Source organism: Pundamilia nyererei, unplaced genomic scaffold, assembly GCF_000239375.1.
Source record: "Pundamilia nyererei isolate P.nyererei 1_Seehausen unplaced genomic scaffold, PunNye1.0 scaffold00001, whole genome shotgun sequence".
NCBI classification, from domain to species: domain Eukaryota; kingdom Metazoa; phylum Chordata; class Actinopteri; order Cichliformes; family Cichlidae; genus Pundamilia; species Pundamilia nyererei.
The window spans coordinates 6,953,261-6,978,019 of NW_005187402.1; the positions used below are offsets into that span (position 1 = coordinate 6,953,261).

A 24,759-nucleotide genomic window follows, 5' to 3' on the forward strand; every position below is an offset into this window, starting at 1 on the left:
TCTTTAGCAGCTGTCAAAAAGCTTTACATTTGAAACTAACATGACTCTGCAGATGTCCTAGTGATGTCATCAGGAATGTCTTAAATTGGAGTCTAAGTACATTACCAATTTTAATTATTTCATAATAATTGTTCATAATTATTCTAAATAATTATGAAAAACATATATAGCACAGCTAATGTACACTTATCTTTTCATTTATATATTTTCAATGTATAACATGAATGCAACAGTCCATTGTCTAGCCTATGGTGGCATTAAAGGTCCATAACTTGTTCTGAGAGACACTGCAATGGATAAGCATGTTATAAAAAGAGAACAACAGAAAGCCTCCATTAAAAATTGTTTTGGTGGAAAAGAAAGTGAGAAATGAAAATAGTAGTCAAATAATGGGAAGTACATTCTTATTAATGTCTTTTGTCCTGTCTTCCTCCTTTTACCTTTAACTGGTGGCGCAGATGGCTGGCGTGGTTCTGGTAAAGGTTTCTTCGTGTTAAAATGAGGTTTTTCCTTCCCACCGTCGCCAAGTGCTTACTCGTAGGGGTCGTCTGATTGTCGGGGTCTTTTCTGTACTATTTTAGGGTAACCTTACAATATAAAAACGAGTGTTATTGTGATTTGGGGCTATATAAATCAAACAGAGTTGAATTAAACATGATCTGGTATTTCTGTCAGTTTTGCCACTGCTTTGTCTTTCAAATTTGTGGAAGTACAGTAGGATATCCTTTGAAGTGGTGCAAATAGTGCTAAAATAACCATTCCAAGACTTCTAGAATAAATTAAATGCGCTAAATTGATATATTTTTTAAATAATCCCGTTTATAGATTTTCACTTAAAAAAGCGCTGTGATCGTGATTTCCTTCTCGCTCGTTTGTTCCTGACTGCTAGTCTGCCTCGTCTCGGCTCATCGTCCTCCCTTTCTGTCGAAGGGGAGTGGTTAGGCAAAATGGTGTGCCAGCATCTCACGGTTTGCCTCTGTGATGTGAAGCAACCGGGCCGGATCACCGCACATTTATGCCTCTGCTGAGCGACTTCACCCGGAGCCGTTTGTTTTTAGAATGCGTCCAGGAGCGCGTCCTCCACCACCACCATCACCACCTCCCTATGCCGCGCGGTGCTGTGTGTGTGTGTGCCTCATAGTTGTCCTCTACTGTGCCGTCACTGCTGCTGTGTCTGAAGCCGCTGTTTACAATGGTGAGTCCAAGTGTTCCCCGGCACGACTAGAATCTGGATGCCTGCTTTGAATAGACGACTGTTGTTTTGCGCAGGGATGCATTCCTGTTTAAATGGTTGCATCAGGTGTGTGTCGGTTATGTAGACGACAACGTGGATCTCCAGTGTTGTTTCTTAACTAGCAGCAAAGAAAAGACGCTAACTCTTATTCTGTGGTAATTTCAACCTTTTCCCTCCGTTTCATGTGTTTCTAATCAGGAGAAACCAAACAGGCTTCGCTGGAAAGCATCCTTGAGAACGTGGAGAGTTATGAGATTACTTATCCCATATGGCTGCATCCTCTCAGACACAAGAGGTCTGACAACAAAGAGGTGAATTTGTCTCGCTCTTTGTCCCTCTGACTAACAAAATGCTTTAGATGCACTGACACACATTCAGCTTTCATATAAAACCTTTGTGTAAACCACTGCTGTGAAAAAGTGCTTGCCCCCTTCTTGAATTCTTATATTTTTTGCATATTTCTCACTCTTAAATGTTTCTGATCCAACAAAGGGATCAGGCAAAGATAACCAGAGTAAATAAAAAAGCAGGTTTAAAATGATTTTAAACGATCGCTTATTGAGAGAAAAAGCTGTCAAAGCCCACCTGGTCCTAAAACTAATAACTAGTTGTGGCACCATCAGATTGCAAGAACTGCAATCAAGCGTTTGCAATAACATCACTGTGGAGGAATTTTGCCCACTCAACTTTGCAGAATTGTTTTATTTAAGCCAGATTGGAGGGTCATGTCAAAGCATATCCATCTAATTTAAGTCCAGACTTTAACTAGCCCACGCCAAAACCACCATTTAGCTGTTTTAGGCATTCAGAGGTGGACTTGCTGGTGTTTTGTAGATAGATCATTGTCCTTCTGCATAACTCGAGTGTGTTTGAGCTTCAAGGCACGAACTGATGGCTGATCGTCCTCCTTCAGGATTTTCTGGTAGCGAAAAGAATTCATGGTTCCATCAATGAGGGCAGTCGTCCCGAAGCAGCAAAGCAGCCCCAGACCATCACACTACTACCACCACTGGTGACTGGTTGCTGTGATGTTCTTTTTATGAAATATGAAGTACTGCGTTAGTTTCATACCAGATGTAACTGGACTCAAACCTCCCAAAAAGTTCTGCTTTTGTCTCATCAGTCCACAGAATGTTTTCCCACAAGTCTTGGTGATCATTATAATATTCTTTGGCAAAAGTGAGCCGAGCCTTTGTGTTCTTTGTGGTCGGCAGTGGTTTTCAATTTGGAACTCCCCCATTGTGCCGTTTTATCCAGTTCTTATTGTTAAATCATAATCGCTGACCTTAACTGTGGAAAATGAGGCTTGCAGTTCTTTAGATGCTGTTGTGGGGTCTTTTGTGATCTCCTGGATGAGTCAAGTATGCGCTTTTGGGGTAAATTCGGGAGGCTGGTCACTCCTGGGAAAGTTCACCACTTCAAAGTTTTCTCCATTTCATCCATACAATGTCTCTCACCATGATTCACTGGAGTCCTAAAGCCTTAGAAATGGCTTTGCAACCCTTTCCAGACTGATAAATGTCAGTGACTCTGTTTCTTTAGATTACAGTTTGTTGCTTTTTGAGATCTTTTAGCCTACCGGTACTTCATTTTTTCAGACAGGTACTAGCAGTAATTGGGGCTTATAGAGTGTGGCTAATAAAATTGAACTCAGCTTTCCAGAACATGTGTTGAATCACAATTAATTCATGATTTGAAACATACAAGTGTGACAAATATGCAAAAAACAAAAATCCAACAACTAAGAAATCAGGAAAAGGGGAAATACTTCCTTGGCACTGTCACTTCTTCTCACTGATTAGTATGCATTTAATGTTTTGCTTCCAGCATCCAGCAGAGGCACAGGTTCTCATCACAGCTGAGGGCCAGGAGCTCAGACTACTATTAGAGAAAAATGAGTGAGTAACTTGAGTTTTCAACACCAGCCTTATCTTTCCATGCAAAATCAGTAAAGCAGTAGTTTAGAGGAGCCGATGAAATCACTCATCGACATTGTTCCTTTGACTTCCACAACGTACCCTTTCCATACCTCTGTTTATTTGGCCAGATGTTAACTGTCACATAGACGCATTTATAAGGTCAGCGCCCCTTGAGGGGGTGCTGAGAAGGGGGGATGAGCAGAGGAAAGCAGGCTGATGGTTTTTGGACACTGGAGGGATGACACCCGATCCGTTCAACCAGGGCATGATGAGGCAATCAGGAAGTGAGGACTGTGCCTCTGCATCTAACGCCCTCTAATCTGATGGAGCGGTTCCTGTCCAGTAACAATGGATTGGTGATAGGAAGGGAGCTTGGTGTCTCATCTGTTTAATAGACTGTGTACTAGTTTGGGGGGGGTTGCAACATTGAGATATCAGTGGTAACAACGGAGCTGCGGTTTATCACTTTTGGATTCGAGCCAGCGCACAAGTGGACCGGGAAGCTTTTAGGAATATTAGGAATGAAGTCCGTTTTTAGCCTCGATTGCATACCGTCTCTGTCATTCACTGACTCGTAGGCACACAAATACTAACAAGCCCCGACTCCACCGTGTCTGACTGACTGCCCCCTAAGGGGATCTTGCCCCCTGTTCTCCAAACCCAGCAGGTGGTCACTCACTTACATTTCCTCCTGAGTGAGGTATTTCGCCTGCGCATGTGTGATAAGAGAGTAACTGAAGAAGATACGCCACAAAACCCTTCAACAAGGTGTTGAATGGTGCAAATAAAATATGTTACAATTTTTTCCTAAGAAAGAGGAACTACAATCCCCGCTCGGTACTCAGGACAGGAAAAAATATTGTGAAACTTGTGTTCTTTTGTGAAACTTCTCATTTTTTGTGCAACAGAAAAGCTGTGAGAATGGATTAACTCATAACAGTTTTTTTCTGCCGCAGTCAGAGTTACGGAGATTTCTGTAAAGATATTTACTTTTTTCTGAAAAGCTGGATTTAGTTACTGAAGCAGTGTATCCTGTGATGCACACACTTTAGTATAAAACCGAATGTTTTGATTCTTTAATGTACTGTGTCTGAGAGTTATATTGAGCTGAACAAATGATGCAAATATTCCATCCATGCATCCAGGCAACCATTGTCTGCTGTTTTTGCTTATGTGGATGTAGGTATTGAAGTCAGAAGACAGTTTAACATTCGTTAAAACAACAAACAAAAAACGAGGCTTCAGTTCACCTCAGCTCATATTTCCTGTACAGTGCACTGCATGAGCGGTGCTGCAGGTTCAAAGAAAGCTTGCAGCTTCTTTTGTAGATTCATTGTTTAGCTGAGGCTCAGCAGTGTTGCCCACCAACTCTGTTGCCCCACAGAGAATGCTATTCTGGATTAGCCTACCCTGTTTCTGTTTATCCTTTGCTGGTCTAATGTGAGACTTGAGTCAGGGCTAAGGCAGAAAGCAGTTTATGCCAAGGGAGATTAATGTCTGATTTTGGAGACAAGCCAGAGAAAATGCTACCAGTGTCCACCCTGTGTCCTGGTTACTCCCTTATGTCCTCATTGCACCTAAAACCGGACAAGAATTCAATTCAATTTAAAAAAAAACAAACGATGTGAGAGCTCCAGCTGTCCTCCTTAAATCACTTCAAATCTTAGGGGAAAGCATAACTGTGAGTTTATGTGGGCATCAGCCCCCTCCCCATGGCTCGAGTCAACACTCAATCCATTTCTGTCCTCCCTGGTCATGTTTTTGAATGTGTGTGTATCTGTGTGGCTCTTTAGCATTTATACTTCACTGGTGTGGTTGTGTATAAGCGGCTGCCTGAGCTTTTATCTTAATGAAAGACTGTAGTGCACCAGCAGAGGGTTAATTCAGTTAAGAGCAAGGCAGGGGCCATAGTGAGTGCTGACTCAGGTAGCAGGAAAAGGATGCAAAAACAGAGTGAGCGAGGCAGGAAACAGTAAGAAACTGAACGATGAGCTTGAGGTGTTGAAAGTCATGAGAAGAGGAAAGCAGATTCTCTGGTCAGTTCTGGTTCAGAATGTGCCGACACTCTTGCTTCCTCCTCCGCCTGACTTTCTCTGTTCTCCTCTTTAATGTCCTTCCTGCACACCCTTAAGTGCATTAATCTGAATTAAGCACTCTCATGGGAAGATCACACTATACTGTTTCTCCTCTCCTTCCTTTCCCCTCTTGTCCCTTGCCATCATGCCCACACCTTATATGTCTTTCCACTGGCCAACTTAAAAAATGTGCACCCCGTTCTTTCTCCTTCTCTCCCCCCTTCTCTCACCTCGTCTGATATCCCCCCGGGGCTTTAATCCAAATATACATTCCCACATGTTCCCTGCGGTCAGGCTTGGGCGTCTGCGGCCACACGCAGACAGACGACACTCGCAGACACATTTGTGCACCCCCAAAAAGAACACAAACATGACTTGAAAGCGCAGATCTGATGGATTGCAGGTCTGTTGAACAGAGAGTGGGTTCATGGATTTGCTTGTCCTTGTTTCCCTTGTGTCTATGTTTAGTTTCACAGCCGTCCTGTTTGCTTAGATGCATTAATCTAGGCCTCTGTGTTAGCCTGTGTGTGTGTGTTCAACCAAGGCTCCGCACACACAGAACGTTAGCCTCCATCTGCAATAAAAGCCTCTTCATCATCTGTTGCTGAGAGGTAATTTGACTTTGCATCAGCCTTCCCCCTCCTCCCCGTCTTCCAGCTCTATGTGGTGATGTCATCTGATACTATGAGAGAATGTGACCCACTGACCCTTAAAGCATTACCCCAAATTCCCTCTCGCTCCCCCCTTCTTTATCTCTCAAGTACATTAGCATTACTCTTCCCCCATCCCTTCTTTCTCCTCTTGAGGCTGAACCAGGCCTTTGTCTCAGCTTCACTGCCAGACCGCCGTGATTCAGGCATCGCCAGGCTCCTCAATCACAGCATCTGTCCAAGTGCTGGATGACATCCAGTCGCTGCTGCTGACCGCCACTGGACAAAGCTTTTTTTTTTTATTCCAGTCTCTACTTGAAAGCTGTCACAGTATTCAGCAGAATACATAAAGCTTTGGGGTATTCCAAAAGTGTTGCTGGAGAGTTTCACGGCAGTTGACTCAGGGCTTTGTGGTGCCATTAAATTGCATATCTGGCCAAATTATTACTGATTTAATAAAGGGTGTAAAAGTTTTTAATTATCTGCAGTATTTCATTTAATTTCAATTTCAAATGACTAACTAAGTGATATTTATCTTTCTATTTCAGTTATGCAGGTTGTCCATTTACTTGAACCCTGTATAGTATTTTCATTTCTTTCTCTCACTGAGCTCCAACTTCTGGAGACGTTGGTGATTAGAAATGAAACTCAGACACACCCGGAGGTTGTTATTCTCTGGTTTCTGTGGTTGTAACTCGCTCATCATTAATGCACACCTTAGATCTTACAGTTAGAAGTGCTGTAGAGTCAACGTTTATGTCACGATTGCTCAGTCATTGACTCTGTCTTTTGAGTTCATTGTTTTTTGTCCCCAGTTAAGAGTTTTTCAGTGTTCTTGTAATTATAGATTTCTGGAGTTCTATGTTTGTGGTTATGATTAAGTTCTAGTCTAGTGTATTATCGATTAGTATTTTGGGCATTTTGGTTTTGTCACCTGTTATTTTTATCAGCCTCCCCTGTGCTCATGTGTCCAGCTAAGTTTCCGTCAGTGTAGGCGTATTCATGTTTTGTTACTTCCTGTCTTATTTTGCCAGTCCCAGTCTTGTGTGTATTGTGTTCAGTTTTGGGTCCCCTTGTCTTGTTACTTAGATTATGTTCACCCGTGTTTCATTTTCCTCAGCTGTATAATGGTTCCCTAATTACCTCATGTGTATTTCACTTCCTTTTGGCTGGAGCCCAGCTTTGTTTTGAATTTTTTTGCGCATTCCAGTGATAAATTTCCTTATTTTGAGTTCAGCCACTGTCTCTGGAGTCCTGCACAGTAGTTAGTCATGGTGTGATAAATCACCATGAATGTGTTGAATCTTTCCAATTGCTTCACCAAAAGGCAGAGGTAATATCACAGAAGCCTCTGTACCGTCTGCTCTGAGATCGATTTGAGAAGATGTATGTTGTTATTGGGAGATATTATGTAAAATGCCCCCAAATTTGTGGACCCATAATGGTCACGTGCTGCAGAACGATACGGGCCTCGACACAGGCTTCATTTGGACACGCCCCCTTTGCTCGACACAGGCCTCGGGGCTTCAACATCAGATGTAACATCACGAATATTGGGTCCTAAATCTGTCTACCGTGCAGCATATTGTGAGATTTTTAGTTGTTATTTTGCCATGTTTTAAGTCTTTTCTATTTCTTAAGCATAGACTACCATCAACGATACCAAAGTAACTTACAAATACATTGCTGGGATTAGACTTTTCATTAAAACTTTCATTAAAATGAGTCCCCAAGGAATAGCAAGATTCAGCTCAGAAACTGCAGCTGACTGTCAAGTTAAGGATAAGGGAGAACAGAAGTGGAGTACTTGTGTGGTTCCATCATGGAAGAAATGACTGTGGAACAGCAGCAGGCTAAAGTTCAGTCATCTAATGTCATTAATTGCCACAAAATTGGCCTACAGTTGACACAGAGGATGATGGGAAATGTCTTCAGGAAGCTAGGGAAGCTGGAAAACTTGTGGAATTACAGATATAAATGACATTTAGCTCAAATCACAACATGACCCTGTTCATGCTGACATCATACGTCCCACCGATCGTTTTGAGGTCCCCCTTTAGAGTTCCTTTAGAGTCCTGTGAGTCCTAATCTGTTAAAAGTAGTCATTTTGTGTCTTTGCTTGTTTTATTTCCAATTCTCATCAGCAGGCTGTCATTGTCTTAAGAGGCTTGTTTCCTTCTTGGCATCTAACAGGGATGAAAAAGAAAATTTGCATCCTTTCAATGAGTTTAACACTGGTGGATCTGTGCTAATTTGCCTTCCTGGTCAGATAGTCAGATTAGAAGCCATTCTTATCCTCGATAAAGCTTATAGGTATAGTTAGGGCTAAATCAAGTGACTCAGAAACATCCCTTAGGTACAATACCAATCCAAGGTTTTGGATTGGGAGGTAGATGGTCTTTTCCTGCCTTTGGGCAGAACATAATTTCCAGCAGTTTAATCATTTGTTCCTCATTGAAATATATGGCAGTGATAAGGATCTTCTCATTTAACTTAAGAAATCAAATTTGGCTGAGGCATATTTACAAGAAGATTACATTTTTATTTTTCTATTTCCCTTAAAAGCCACCAGATTAAAAAATAAATGAAGAAGCAATGATAATAAGGAAATCTTTAAGATCTTTGGTCTGTTTGAGTCAAACTCCTGCAGTTTAATGCTGCAGGAAACAACATCAGTAGATGTGCTTGAGTTTCTCTGCAGTTACAGCCAGTTGCTGAGTTGGCCTGAGGAGAAGATGATGAAGATGACTTAAAGTTTAAAGTTGACTGAAAACAGGAAGAATGGTTTGCAATAAACATTGGACTTAATTGTGCTGATACAGATAAATAGAAAAGAAGAGGATTATGATACTTTATCCAAAGAAAGCTTTCGGTGTCATGCATATGCATGTTTCTGCTTCACAGCCTGAAAGATAGCAAAGAAGCTCAAGAGCACTTGTAAATAATCCATCTGTCAAACAAATGCAGTCAGGACATGCCAACAACTGAAGCGGTCAGCATAGGGAAGTTATCATCTCTTGCTTCAGCAATAGACTAGTACTCGCCAAGAAGTAAAAAGGATCACTGGGGGACGGTACATATGGCTTTGATTACAGTTTCCCACATTCTCCTGTGCGCTCGCTTGTCACCAATAGGCTCTTTGTTTAAATCTTTAAAGCACTTTGTTTTTTTGGGGAGCGCCTGTGTTAGAGTGAATGTTTTACGAGCTGTGGGCTGTTGCAGAGAGTCTGTCCTCTGCTAACCTCTCAGCTTCCTGCAGTTTTGTATTTCACTGTCTTTTCACAATATTGTTGTTTCCATAGACTGTATTACTGTCACAAAATGCAGAATATTTTGTTGTCCCTGAATTTGTTTTTTTTTTACCTAGGCAGCTGTTGGCCCCTGGATATCAGGAAATATGGTACACACCCAATGGAGCGCGCAAGTCCTCTTCTCGACCCAGCACTGTGAGTCTGCGAGATAGTTTCATGCTCTTAGGCTGCGGAGGGGAGTCTTAGCTGATAAACATCAGTGTAGTTGATCAAGTCAAGTGGGAGGAGGGTAATAAACAGTTAGTGACAGGTTTTGGCATAAATACTACTACTTCTGTTTACATTAAAAGGTCAGTGTGTGATGAATGAAAATGTTGTTTTTCAGGGACACTGTTTCTACCATGGCGAGGTTCAGGGCATGGAAGGCTCCAGTGTTGCTGTCAGCACTTGTTCAGGGCTCAGGTAATAAAAAAATATTTCTTATTATTCATTAAATCCCTCCAATGAGCAAGCCTTTCATTAAATTACATTGGTCTTGAATTATCAGTCCCATCCTATCTTTAGGAACTCATAGTATCGTATCACCCAATTAGAGCACTTTGCTCTCAGACTGCAGGCTTACTTGAGGTTCTTAGGGTAATAAAAAGTAGAATGGGATCCAGAGCCTTCAGCTTTTAGGCCCCTTGTCTGTGGAACTGGCTCCCAGTTTGGATTCAGGAGACAGACAGTCTCTCTATATTTAAGATTAGGCCTAAAAGTTTCATTTTCATTTTTACAAAGCATATAGTTAGGGCTGGAACATGTGACTTTAAACCCTTGCTTAGTTATGCTCCAACAGGCCTGCGCTGTTCGGCTTCCCATGATGCACTGTTTCTTCTTCAGTCACCTCTTTTTACTCCGTGTGCATTTAATCATTAGGTATCATTATTTATAATTAATCTCTGTTTTCCCCTCTCTGATTCTGGTTGGAGCAGAGGTTTCTTCCTGTTAAAAGGGAGTTTTTCCTTCCCACTGTCACCAAGTGCTTGCTCGTACAGTGTCATCTGATTGTTGGAATTTGCTCTGTATTAAGGCAGCATTTTTGAGGTGTTTATTGTTCTGATTTGGCGCCATATAAGTCAAATTAAGTTGATTTAAGACAGGGGAAACCATGCATCCGAACAGATTTAGAATATAAAAAGTAATAAAACTTTACAGTAACATATATTTAAGTCCAACTCAAGTATGGATGGATGTAGATGGCTCAGAGTAAGAGAAAAGTTTCTCAAGTTTGTTTGAAAAAACAGCATTTAAAGCTACATGTTCCATCCATAGATAAAATCTTTAAATTTATCCGGCAAGGAAAAGAGCTGAAAGGACAAAAAAGAGGATGTTTCTGTAAAGTCAACATTTTCTGAAAAAACAGAGGTAAGAGCTAAAAGACGTGATGGCAGGGGAAAGAGCTGTGCTTATACAAACAGGAAATTGTTTGATACCGACTAGATTGTGCAGAGATTATATTGATCAGCTGGTTGCTCAGCTCATTCATTTGCTTATCTATAGTAGCAATAAGTTGCTTGCTTTAAAAAAAAACCTGCTAGAAACAAGTTTCTCAAACTTCCTGTCTAAAACATGTACGTATTTCTGTTTTATATACGTGCTGAGAGACGTGCTGAGAATTCGACAGCTGGGCAGTGGGAGTAAAAGATGTATGAATTTGACTTTCTTCAGCTTGTGATCAAGCTGTGCCTCAATAAATAATGTTACAGGAAACAGCCCTGTGTACTGTCCGATGTAGTCTCCAAGTTTATTAGGTCACTGGCTTCAGTGCTGGTTCATTGAGTACAGCTCGGTACTGGAGATCTTGTGTGTTCTCCTGATGCACCTCCAGAGCAGCTGCTGCTTCCTGCTGGAGACACTCAGAGAGAGAGAGGAGAGGCAGGCAGCAGAGGGGGAACTAGTGAGGGCTGACAAACATCTTAGTCGTGCGTGTGTGATTTCTTTCTGGGTTAATGTTCTGCATCTGGAGGATGAGCGAATAACATCTTCCTGCTAATGTAGATTCTGCAAGGGAATGCAAATACAGCATAAAGGGATGTTGACGTGTGGGCGTCTGACTTCTCCAGATGTTTTCTGCAGCTGCACGGCCCGCTGCTCTGCATGCACTCGTGTGTGTTTGAGTATAGGTGTCTGTTATGATCAGTGGCTTTTTGAAGAGGATTGTTTATGTCAGCTGATCTTTATTTACACAACAACGGAGAAAGAGAGAAGCGTGACCTTCTGTCGCACAAATATTAAGACATCGCTGATTTTCTGAATATGACTGTTTTTCCCTCCTAGGGGACTAATTTCCCTGAACACAAGCATCAGCTACCTGATAGAGCCTCTTCCCGTTTCTACGGATGCTGATCGGCATGCTGTGTTCCGAGCCGAGAGTGTTCGTCTCCCCGGGGGTCACTGCCAGCATCACCATGGCAAAGTGGAGCATGAGGAGGGGCTTAATGACTTTATCAAGGGAATGATGTCACCACAGGGTTTGAGGGTGAGCTCAGTAGCAGTAACCTCATCGATGACATTCTTTGAGATTTACTAAAACATGATTATGTTGTCTTTCTCGTCAGGAAAAAAGGGAAGTGAGTCAGAATATGAAGTACGTAGAGCTGCTCATAGTTGCAGACAAGACTGAGGTGAGAAAACAGTGTACTCAGATTGGGTGACTTTTGCAACCACACTGGGGGTTTTTGCAGTGAACCATTAAGATGTGGTAGCGGGGAGTGTGGCTTTTCGTATGTGGGATTAGGTGTGTGCCATCATTATTATTTATGACCTGTAAAGTTTGCATTATGTATAGCTTCCCACTTCATGCAGTTGCAGGTAAACCCAATTGTGGAGAACGCTTGCAAAAAAAAAAAAAGGTTCACTTCCTGTTTTATTTCAAGTGTGAGATGTACCCTTTATGGGAAAGATATTTTAACAGATGTGTAGACGTTGAGTTTCTATTTCTGTGTGTTCATTGTGGTTTATGGTCGTTGCAGTTTGAGAAGCACAACTCTGATCTTGACAAGACGAAACAGAAATTAGTGGAAGCAGCCAACCTAGTTGACAAGGTAAAATCTGATTTGAAACCAGAAAAAAAAAGAAAAACCCCCAGATACTGGAGTTTAACATGCCTATTTTTATTCCTTATGCCGACACCGATAGTACTACAAAGCTTTAAATATCCGTGTGGCACTAATTGGTCTGGAGGTGTGGACCAGCCAGGACATGATCAGCGTCTCCGATAACCCGCACAGCACCCTGGCAGCGTTCCTGTCTTGGAGACAGAAACAGCTACGCAGTCTCCCCAACGACAATGCTCAGTTGGTCACGTCAGTGTTTCTCATTCACTCTAGTACATTCCATAATCATTGCGCAAGACAGTAATAAACACCAGTTGCAGTCCAGCGGGATGCTCTTGACTTGGAACTAATTTCAAGTGCTCTCTTTTGTCTCCAGGGGGAAGTCATTCCGGGGCACGACCATCGGGCTGGCACCTCTCAAAGCCATGTGCTCCGAATACCAGTCCGGCGGAGTAAACATGGTGAGGGACGAGTGTGTGTAGATTTAAATTTGATGCTGCTACGCTACATCAGCATGCATCAAGTCAAAGAATCACACGTTGATTTCTGCTGATCTTAAAATTCTCGTGCTGTGTCGAACAGGACCACTCAGATTTATTAGTCGGCGTTGCTGCCACGATGGCGCACGAGATGGGACACAACTTTGGTATGAGCCACGACATTCCAGGTTGTTGCCAGCAAGCAGAAGACGGAGGCTGTATCATGGCTGCTGCTACTGGGTATGAAATTCAGCTTGCCACAATACAAAAAATTGCATTCATTAAACCAGGAGAATGGGGATAAATGATAGAATATGAAAGAAAAAATTGAACCTGATTTCTTCCTTACCTCGTGCTCAGGGATCCTTTTCCTCGAGTGTTTAATGATTGCAACATAAAGGAGCTGAAGAGCTACCTGAGCTCTGGAGGAGGAAAGTGTCTCTTTAACCTGCCCAACACCAGGACAATGTATGGAGGGCATCGCTGTGGTAACGGTTACCTGGAAGACGGAGAAGAATGCGACTGTGGAGAAGAAGAGGTCAGTGGGTGTTTCTGTGTATGCACTGCGGGTTTTTCTTTTGATGGTTTTGCCAGGCTTCATAACTCTACAACACGTTTTGCCCAGGAGTGCACAAGTCCATGCTGTAATGCCAACAACTGTACCCTGAAAGCTGGAGCTGAGTGTGCCCACGGAGTCTGCTGTCAGAACTGCAAGGTACATTTATTAGTGTACATACTATTTAAATGGGAAATCACCAACCCTTATTCTCACTAGTACAGAATAAATGTTCTACTCTTCTAACTTTATTTATGTCATTACTCTTTTGTCTTTCACTGTGAAGCTGAAGAGCCCGGGTGTGCTGTGCCGTGCTCTCTCGGGGTCATGTGATCTTCCTGAGTTCTGTGACGGCAAAACAGAGTCTTGTCCTGCAGATTTTTATTTAGTGGATGGCACATCATGTGCAGGCGGGAAGGCCTATTGTTACACCGGCATGTGTCTGACCCTTGAGCAACAGTGTCGCTCACTTTGGGGAAAAGGTGGGTAAAGCGGACTCTCCATCTATAGCTAACTGCTGTTTATCCTCACTTAAACGCACTTGGTTAATTGATCATCAACAAGTCTCAGCACCTCATAAAAGCAGAGGTTTTGGCAGTTTGCTGGTCTGGAACATGCAGGTGTGTTTTAACATAATCCTACAATCAAGAAAGTAATCAAGGTGTTGGAATAGTCCAGGCAAAGTCCAGAACTCAGTCCGAATGAAATGTGGTGGGAACTTAAGAGAATTTTGCATAAACAAATTCAAACAAACCTCAGTGAACGGAAGCAACATTGTAACAAAGAGTCGTCCAAAACTCCTCCACAAAATGTTGAAACTGATGAACTCATACTGAAAATAACTACTTCAACTTATTTCTGCTAAAGGTGGTTTTGCTTCTAAAAATGGTCTTTATTATTAAAGGATTATTAAAGTTTATATACATATATCTTATAGACTAACTTTAAATCAGTATTTTTAGTGAACAATAAATGAACAAAAATAAAACTGAGACAGTCAAATTTTACAAACTGTACATGATTTGAAGGTGCATGCACTCATGCTTTGAACTTTAAAATGGTCTTGGTTTTATTTTAAGTACCAAAACCACAGGAACAATAGCTCACTACTTTTTAAGGAAGTGACTGCACAAATAATATCTCTTTTCTTTTCATCTGTAGGGCTTTGAGGGGTTTGAGTCATACCAAGTTTCTGGACTTTTTTTAATTAAAGAAATGAATGTTAAAGAGATAAATATCCAGTCAGGCTCAGTGTATTTAAAGATGAGTCCTTGATGGGTCACAGGACTAGGGATTGTTATTGGACAGTGTCCATGTTCATGTGGTGACAGAGCCTTTGTAGTACCATAGGAGCCACATTGAACAGTAAGGGATGCCATCTGGTCTTCATCAGACGGTCAAATAACACAACCTGACTGTATGCCTGCATGTGTGTTATTGTGTTTGGGTGAGCTCACACTTCTAAATATGTTTCTGTGCATTTTTTTGTTGTTGTTTTTTGTTAAACCACAGATGGTCGTCCGGCCCCTGACCTGTGCTTTAAGAGGGTAAATGAAGCTGGCAATATGTATGGGAATTGTGGCAAAGATGAATCTGGGAATTACAGGAGCTGTAGTGACAGGTGAAAACCAAAACATTCAGCAACAAACTAATCACACTTTCATTTACTTCTCCCTCAACTGAAGTCTAACTTTGTTGTTTTGGGTGTGGGGTTCTGTTTACATGACAGGAATGCTAAATGTGGGAAAATCCAGTGTTTGGCTTCAGCCTCCAAGCCTATTGAGCAAAATGCGGTTGTCATAGAAACCACGGTTACTGAGGGCTACAAAAGAATCATGTGCAAGGGGACACATGTGTACAAACTTGACAAGGAGGAAAAGGAGGCACAGGGTGACACTTTGGATCCAGGTCTGGTCATGACGGGCACCAAGTGCGGCGAAGACTTGGTGAGAGTTATGAAAATGTACTAAGCAGAGTTTGCAGTAGTAGTAAAGAGCATGTACCAGTACTACTTTTTTTTCACCCGATCTTAAGTCACAAACAAAGCAGACAAAACTGTTTCGATCAGACAGAGAAAATGGATCATCTGTGATTTCAGTTTTCACCTAAAAGGGGATAAGCAACTTGTCTCGAAGCGCTTCTCTAATGTTCCTCCTCACGCTTCTTTTGTTCGAACAGATTTGCTTTAACGGATTATGCCGCAATGCATCTTTTCTCAGAGCGGGGGAATGCAACGCCAAGTGCCACGGACACGGAGTAAGTTTCAGTGTGTCGCAGAAGAGATGCTGGTTTGATGGATTTCTCTGGACTTCTGAGAAAGATTTGGCAGCTAGCCTACAATTACTGAAAGCTGGCAGCCCTAAGCAGCGCTGCAGGAACGGTCCAGATCCTTTGCTTAATTAAAAGTAGCAACACAACAATATAAAAAAAACATATCATAAACAAGTAAGGGTTTGGCATTCAGGCATCTTACTTATGGGAAACCACGACTGTATTACGCAGCAATATGGTCACCTCTGTAAAATGTTCCATAAACTATAGAATTTTTTTCGGCAGAGCCTTTTTACTACATTTTGTTACAAAACATTGACTTCCTGTCCCTGATTCTCCTTCAGTCATAAAAAATGTGACTTATTCTCTTACCAGCTGTGCAACAACAACCGTAACTGCCACTGTGATCCAGGCTGGGCTCCTCCTCTCTGCGACCAGAAAGGATCAGGGGGCAGTGTGGACAGCGGGCCTGTCATCAACCGCAGTGAGACCCATGCACCAATCATTCATGTGCAGTTAATTAAAGTTAAAACAGTTTTTTTGGTGTTTGTTTATTTTCTGACTCTTGTCTATTTTATATTCCAACAGGAAGCGTTGGTACAGCCCTCCTTACTTCCTTTCTGCTTCTCTTGGTGGGTTTGGCTGTTTTTGCTTTTTGGCGCTTCGGCAGACATAAGCTCCCCTCGCTGAAGCCTTCTGCTCCACCACCAGCTCCACCACCAGTGCCAAAGTATGTAGTTCTGAAGTTGCTAAACACTAAAAACGTACTTTGCAGATAACGTTTTTCCTTTGTGTTGTGCGAACATCCAGAATGAATGAAATCCACACTTCCGAGCCACCTGACGTCAAGCCTCTTAATCCGGAAAGTCGTGCCAACGGTCATGCCAACCCAACATTCTTGCTAAAGAATTCGGTAAATGAGCCCACTCTTTGACCACCTAAGTAATGTCTGTCATGTAATACCATAAAAAATGTTGAAAATACTTGTCATCTTTGTGCTTTTCCACATGGGAAGCCTTCTCCGCATCCGAGCCCGTCTGCCCCACCTCTACCCAGGAATGGTATTGTATATCCTGCAGGGAAGCCTCCCCCCATACCAATGTGTGCAGGAGAGCAGCGAAAGCAGACACCACAGCCCCAGAGAGTGATCTCTCCTCAGGGCCGCACTCCCCCTGTCCCTCCAGGACAGAAACCCAACCAGGCTTCTGCACTGCCTACAAGACCTCCACCTTTACGCTCCCTGGATGCCAAAAACTCGTCACAGCTTTCAGCAGTACCCAAAAATAGACCAAACCCCCCAAACAGACCTCCACCGCCTTGCCCTATCAAAAAACAATCAGGGGTAAATCCTTCTCTTCTGCATTAATAAGTAAAGTGTGTACTTTTGCAACAGTGAAATAAATGCTGAACGTCTCGCTTGTCTTGCAGGACCCTGTGAAAGGCCCACAGGTTACCACCAATGCCTTGCAACGAGGAAAACCTGGTTTGGCTCCATCTGCTGGACAGAAAATGCCAAACAGGTAAGTGGTCTTGTGTTCCCAAATGTCTCTCTGTAGGAATAAACAGATCTTAATACCGTCCTATATTTTATTAACATTTTCTTGCACTTCTTCTCTCTAGAGCCTAATCTACAAGCTCAGGGAGGCATTGGGGACCACTGCTTACATCCAGTGACAGACTGCCTCAGAATATCTTTTCAGTGCGGTGCCAGGTCGTAAAACAGGTGATAAGCGAGGAATACTTGACGCTGTACACTGGTGTGCAATATGTGGAAAATTATATAATTACAGCAAGTTATAAAGTAGAGATGTTTTAAGCCTAAGATTTAGGCTTAACAATGAGTGCTTTGTGTATTACATGTGTCTGCTTTATCAACTTTGAAGCTAGAGCTCTGAATTGAACCGCGTTTAGTTTCTTTTACTTATGTTGGTAGAATTATAAATGAAGAAGTATTTATTCACAAAATCAATGAGAAATGAATGTTTACAGAGAAACCATTGTACCAAACGTGATGCCTCTCAAAGCGAATTAGCCATAAAGGGATGTCTTATATTAAGAAAAGATGCCAGTAATGAAGTTCTTATCTGTGAATAATAATGGGTTTTAACTGGACTGATAGTAACCAGAGAAAGACCTGCATGCGTGCTGTAAGTTTATTCTTATGGTGAAAAGTGCATGTCTGATATGTAGCAGGAGCTGTGAGGGACTTTTTTTTCCATTTCTTTAGTTTTTAATTTCTTTAATTTAATTTTTTTTAATTGTCTTTTTGAGTTCTCATGCCCTGAAGGGTTTAAAAGGTGGTCGTGTAACCGCAGGCTTTGGAGCAGTAATAATTTGGCATTACTGTTAGGTGCTTCTAAATATTGTGTCATATTGTGACTGCTTGGGGAATTGTAATCTGTAAAAGGGAAATGCAGAATGCCAACTCCCATGTTTTACCTCATTATCAGACCTATGCAAACACAGGGCTTGTGTAACACTGTGTCTGAAACTGAAATTCAAATGAACACATGGGTAAATAAAAAGATATTGAACATTTTAACAAGTTGTTGTTTTTTCAGCTTTTTCTTCCTAGCTTTCGCCAATACAGCTGCCAGCAGCAGTTCTTGAGCTCAGAAACTTGCTATGTTAGATTAAAAAAATGGCTTTTTTTTATAAAACCAAAAAGTGTGTGAAAAGTGTCAGTGATGAACATATAATCTGACTTTTCCCCTTCATTGTAAGTAGGGCTGCCACAAACGATTATTTTGATAGTCGACTAGTCACCGATTATTTTTGCGATTAGTCGACTAATCAGATCATCATCCATTGGACGTACAGCTTATTGCACCAGCAGCATCTGGTCTTATATAACTATCATTAGCTTACAGCTTGAAGTGTTTGTGCTAACTAAAAATAAAGACAAGATGGTAGTTTATTAATTTTTAATGAAATTTGCAGATTGTTTTGGTGAAGTTTAATAAACTCCTTTCTAAAATATAACAGGACACCGGAGTATATTCTCCAGCGTCTCAAACTTCTGATAATCAGCTGTCTGCTTGACAGTTTTAGCTGTGCAAAAACTATAACTTTAATCTCAGCCAAACCGATTTACTCAGGAACAAATAAAATACTAAAGAAAGCCAAACAATAACATTTTTAAGTTATCTAAGTGACTTATATATATGTTTAACCTGACTAGCGAAAGACGGCAGTGGGTTTGAAAACGATTTGCCGGGAGTCCGGTGTTCTCACGGCTCTAGTTAGCCTTGCCCCCGCCTAGCTAACGAGCTAGTGGGTAACAGACGTCTCCGAAAACGTCGGAGCGCTTTTGAAAATATGTGGTGTCTTGATAAACTGAGCAGATATTTGAGGTTTACACAGCCACATTCTCGCCTGAAAATATGTTAAACGTTTATTTTGAGACCCAGAAAGAATAATAAGAGTAAAGTTAAAACTAACTAGCTGCCGCCATTGTTGACAGCTGCGCTGGGCTGCGCTATGAATTCTGGGACACAGCTTCTTCTTCTTCGGGGTTTAACGGCAGCTGGCATCCTTGTACATGCAGTGCTGCCATCTTCTGTTTCAGTCCGTTATTACACTCTTAAATCCTACTACTCATTCCTGCGTCCTTTGTGATCTTACAAAGCTTCAAACGATGCGTCGACTATTAAATTAGTCGTCGACGATTTTAATAGTCGACATAATCGTGACTAGTCGACTAATCGTGGCAGCCCTAATTGTAAGTGCTATGTACAAAAACAGCTCTAGAGGTACTTTTAAACCATAGATTTGAACATGACTGCATCATAGACAACTTGAATAAATAGCAACTCTGAGGGATTGTAAATTATTTTCCTGTGCATTCTTCCAGTAAACTGGAAACACCTTTACCCTGTTCACAATTCTCTTAAAGTGGTTCAGACTGCATTTGCAGAAGAAAAATAAACTCTTAATTTTAGCTTTTACATTCATACTTTGACCACCAGGTGGCAGCACAACATGCTGGAATCAACACTGACACATCATCACATGACCAAAATAGAAACACTTCACAGCCAAGGCTTATAGTCTTACAGTGAAGGGATCATCATTAGTATTTCTTTGGGGAGCTGATGACCACCAGACTACCAGTTAACTCATTTAGTCTAATCTCAATGCTGTCGTGGCGTGTTCTCCTCATAGAAGGATGTTTTTTGAACATATTACACTAAAAATAGTCGTCCATATTTGATTTATCACATCCTGTTCTTCCTGAAAACAACTTGGTAGTAGGAGCAGAGTGGAATAAGATGAGCCAGTGGCTACGTTTATCCATGTTCTGTGCGCTGACAGCCATGAAATATAATGAACTTATTTTTTTTAACTGTTTTTGGCAGCTCCATCAAAGCAACTGTATCCAGGTCTCAAATTTTTTAATGTTTGTTATTTAGAGATAATTTGAGGCAAATGCTGTGGGGCAAATTGAGTCAACAGTCCAGTTTACATTGTACAGCAGTACATTTTCATTGTACAACTTACTCATTTTCCCGTAGCTTGGATATCACGAGTTAAAAAAGAAAAAGGCTCTTTTTACCCCAGTCTCCCTTACCAGTTCTGTGCTGAGACAATCCACTGTGCTAAATTGGAGTTGAACTGTTTTTTGTACATTTCCCTCTGCTTTCCTGTCACTCACCTGTCACCAGTGTTTGTATAAGTGTAAATGGCATCCCCTCTTAGTAGGGCTGGAAATGCTGAAAGGTGTCTACCTGCCCTTTAGATCTCTGCATCATTCACTGAGATGAAAGCGCTTTGATTTATTCTAATTAAAAGACCGTTAAATACCAGGGCCAGACCCCCCAAACCAATCTATCTCCAACACAAAGACAGCCTATCGCATGCACACACATATAGACACATACACAGTAGTTGACTCTCTGTGGACTGAAGAGCCAGGTGATCTTCCACAGGCATTGGTAGGCAAAGGTTTTAGCATGTGGCTTAATTGCAGCCAGCCTCCCCTGCTGAGCGTAATTAGTGTTCGCTACCATGTCACTTCCTGTGGAGGTTCATTTATTAGAGATGATGATTGGCTGTGGGATGAAACGCGGGGGTGACACCCCCGCCTCCCCTCACAGTGGGAGAGGGACACAGCCAGGAGGCCAGTAAAGAGAGGATCTCTCCTGCTGGATGCTCCCCTGCCTTGTATAATGACCTCATTAAACCCAAGTTGTTTTGCCACTTGTCATGTTGATCATTTAACACACACAAAAATTCACTTTTCGCCAGTCGGCCTGAAAATTCCTCTTTGTCCTGACTCTGTTATCAAGCTATTTCACACATTTATTATTCAACACTGACACACCGATGCTTTTTTATTGCTTACTTTCTTTCAAAAGTAAATAAGCTGAATTCAGGATGAGCTATTTAATGCCAAAAATGGCATACACTAACAGGCAAACACAGGTACTACTAATCAAATTAATGAAGGCTCTATACCTAGATAAGAATCTTTATTAATGTCATTAGTAACACCTGAGTTTATCAAATATTACAGTTTGTGAAATAAAGGAGCAGACACTGGGAGGCAATCGCAGTTTCCCCCACTGCAGCATAATGTTGAGCTGCCTCTTGGTTTATGCGGTGTAAGACCGTAGATCAGCACACTGATATCAGAGTGAACGCAAACCGTTTCTTTGTGGTTATCCATTGTGTGACAGAAATGTGGGTTATTATCGCCAAGAGGCTAATTTGTGCTACGACAATGGCAGTAACTTCACATCAGCACGCGTTTACAGCCAGTCTCTTAATTGCATGCAGTAAGTGTCTCCATTCTCTCATGGAAGAAAAACAGATCAGTTAATCTGTTCCATAGATTTTTTTTTATTGATTATTTTATTATTATGAAGTAAACACCCGACTGGGGGCATGATTTCCAATATGACAAGTGATGTATGTAAGCTCTGTGGTCTTGAGCAATCACACAGAAGTGTGAGGGAGTTGTTACTTGGGGCAGGTGCAGTCCGATCAGGCACAATAAGTAAAACCAACTCTAATGCACGCACTAAAAAAACGTGTGCATGACACCATTAAATATACAGCTATACTATATTTTGCATATTCGGTCTACATTATAGCATGTAGAGGAAGTGCACAGGCTCCTCTTGGCTGAAAATAAAATGATTTAATGGTAGCATGCAAATCTTGGAACAATACAAAAAAAATCTTATGAAGTTTAATTGAAGGTTTGGGTTCAAGCCTGGAGTTTGATTGTTGTGCACATGCTTTTTGGAAATCACTTCACCTGCCAGTAACTGTGCCAAATGAGCAAGCGAGATGCCTGCCAGATATTAGCAGCTCCTGGGGTTTCTGTTGAAATTGGATAAAATCCCACAACTGCAGATTTACTGGCTCATTTACCAGACTAAATGCTACAGCCAGAGGTGCCAACAACCATGGCTGTAAATAACATCCGTGTACTTTTGTTAAAGATAGTACAACGGCCACGATTAATGTTCAGTTACTGTTTGTTTTTGTTTTGCAATAACATTGCATTATTTCACCACTGAAACAGCAGAGGTGAAAACTTCAGTCCACTAATGAGGGTCTAGCTTTTTGTTGCCTTCAGTGTTTATGGTCAGGTCACTACCCCAGGGACTGATGGTGGGTTGTATAGTTAAGTGTTGCTCTGATTGATGTATTTTGCCTCTGGCAATAAAAGGTCAATATAAATGATTAATGAGAGGAAAATGTCATGAGGGAGGGGAAAGAGAAAACAGGGTGATTAGAACCTAAACTTTCCTCTGCTCTCTCTTTTTTTTTTTTAACCTTTTACCCTCATTTTAGGATGTAAAACCCTGAGATTTAACTACACGTAAAAAATAAGAATGTAGGTCTTTCATTAGGGAGGAGGAGGAAGATTATTCAGAATGGGCTTGAGTGTTAATCACAGCAGCAGACAGACAAATTGATTACAGATCAGCAGAGTTTCCACTCGTGATGTTTATCCCTTTTACTGTGATACCTGTTATGTGTGTTTAAATCAGTGAAGAGAGAATTCCTTGTGAGATTCCAGTAAAACTGCATGTGAGTTCAGACGACAGCTCTTCCTCTCTAATTATAAAACTTCAGCAAATCTAATGAATACCCTTATGAAAATACATTCAATGACCCAATCAGCTTGAGACATGCTTGATGCATCCCTTTAGGATGCTACTGTATGTGCGTGAGTGCCACTGATTAAACCAATAACAAGAATATTTTTGACACCACAAAAACAACCACACTTGAGTTAAATTTTAATACTCTTTATTAGATCACAAAACAATCCCCACAGATCTTTTCATTTTTGTGCAAAAAAGCTGGTCTACTTTAGCATTACTTTATAACATTCAGAGAGTATTTACACGCAGTTATTGCACAGCTGCAAAAATTATTTTTTATATGTTCAAAGAGCAGCATGAAGTCCAAATGATATAAGCTGGCAAATATTCCACAGAAACACCAGGACATACAGGATATACAGATCTGTTCTACTGTGTAATTTACATAATCATTATTGCCAGAAGTTTCTATGTACAGCCACCAAAAATCACCTTACTCTAAATATAGTAATGCTAACACATTATTGTGAATTCGGTCATTTACACAGATATAGATGTAGTCCACATTCACACCGATTGCACTTCTTACCTTTGAATAATACTATAAACACACCTGACAGAATTACAGTTATTTACAGTTCAGCACTCTGCAGTCCTCTCAGCTTCGGTCGGGTGATGATCGGCTGAAAAGGTGGTAGCTATTTTTTTTCCTCTATGCTTTGGTTCTCCCACGGCACAGGGTCGTTTTCCTGTGTGAGTGATCCACCTTCCCTCTCGTGCCAGAACTGCTCCACATCAGGCAAGACGCTCCCATCTTTAAGACTCACGGTGTCCGCTTCCCTCCCTCCTCCTTCTGCTCCGACTTGCTCCGGCTGAGGCTGAGCCTCCCTGGTGGCTTCCTTGCTGCAGCCTGATTGAAGGCTTCTCTCCCCCCGCAGCTGACCTGAGGTCTCTGGTCTAGGACAAGGGGACTGGAGAGTGGTGGGGTTGTGGGGTCCAGGCTTAGGTGGCAGCTGCTTGCGCAGGGTGAGGCGTCTCCAAAGCCCCCTGTAACCCTCTCTGAACTCCTCGGAGAGAGAAAGGACAATGAGAGGGTTTACCAAAGACAGAGAGAAGGTGAGCAGCTGAGCAGAAAGGATAAGGAGAAGGGGAGGAGAGGAAATAAGGGGCTGAGCTCCTTCAGTTTCCTTTTCTGCAATCTGGCGCTCCCAAAGCCACACAACCCAGTGAGGAATCCAGAGGACAGCCATGGCCACAGTGAGGCTGAAAAGCATTAAAGTGAGCTTCCTGGATCTGATCTGTGTACGCAGATTCTGACTCTTACTGGAACGGCGCTGGCACTGGCCATAAGCCTTCCAGAAATACATAAGGGCAATGCTCAGAGGTGCACAGTAGACCCCCAGAGGATACGCTTTCACATACACAGACATGAAATCCTGGGCTTCAGGAGGAACCGTCATTATGCACACCAGCCCACGGATCTCTCTCTGCAGCCGAGCAAACAGCCAGTGTGGGATGGTGACAGTGCAGCCAGACAGCCATATGAAGAAGAGCACCACTAGGATGGAGCCCAGGTGTATGCTCACCTGCTTGTTTGGATTTGACACGTAGCGGTAGCAGGCTTTGGCCATGATGGCCACGGTGAAGCTCTTCACAACCATGCAGGATTGGAGAAACCAGTCGGCTGTCTTGCACACCACCCAGCCTAGATTCCAGCTCGTCTTGGAGTATGAGGCAGCCCTGAAAGGCACTGTAAACATCAGCACCAGCCCATCTGCAAACATCAGGTTGAAAATGAGGGAGTTGATGAGAGACAGTTTGCCTTTGTGCGCATTAGAGAACAGGATGACCATCGCAGTGAGATTGCAAGCCGCACCCAGGATACAAATGACTCCCAGAATAGCTGGCACCAGGACTCTGAGCTCAGTCGTGTCCAGGTGCTGGAAGGAATCGTGTTCACTAAATGACCACATGTCTACAGAGCTGTTCACCACAGTGCCATTGGTCCCACTAAGCTTATCCATTGTGGCAGGAAATGTAGGGGAAAAATGCCCTGGGAGGAAAAAATGTCCAAAAACAATGTGACAATATATCTTGGAGTTTACACCTGTTCAAATTTAAGCACCAGAGAAGCAATGACTTCGCAGTGTACAGAGCACCTGACA

At 42.0% G+C, this 24,759-nt stretch overlaps 2 protein-coding genes across 2 annotated transcripts; one reads left to right on the forward strand and one right to left on the reverse strand.

Moving 5' to 3' along the window:
• Positions 1-859: 859 nt before the first annotated feature.
• Positions 860-18,075, forward strand: adam19b (ADAM metallopeptidase domain 19b). Its single transcript, XM_005719607.1, has 23 exons — positions 860-1,195; positions 1,433-1,545; positions 3,062-3,132; positions 9,246-9,324; positions 9,515-9,591; positions 11,449-11,650; positions 11,730-11,795; positions 12,144-12,215; positions 12,310-12,476; positions 12,604-12,688; positions 12,810-12,946; positions 13,067-13,244; positions 13,332-13,421; positions 13,549-13,744; positions 14,775-14,883; positions 14,992-15,208; positions 15,441-15,518; positions 15,909-16,017; positions 16,122-16,263; positions 16,344-16,446; positions 16,549-16,875; positions 16,962-17,053; positions 17,154-18,075. Exons 1-23 carry the CDS (start codon positions 1,060-1,062, stop codon positions 17,158-17,160), a joined length of 2,853 nt encoding a protein of 950 aa, XP_005719664.1. The 5' UTR covers positions 860-1,059; the 3' UTR covers positions 17,161-18,075.
• Positions 18,076-23,000: 4,925 nt separating this feature from the next.
• gpr151 (G protein-coupled receptor 151) lies at positions 23,001-24,759 on the reverse strand. The gene has a single exon (XM_005719608.1). The coding sequence runs from the start codon at positions 24,616-24,618 to the stop codon at positions 23,293-23,295; it is 1,326 nt and encodes a 441-aa protein (XP_005719665.1). The 5' UTR covers positions 24,619-24,759; the 3' UTR covers positions 23,001-23,292.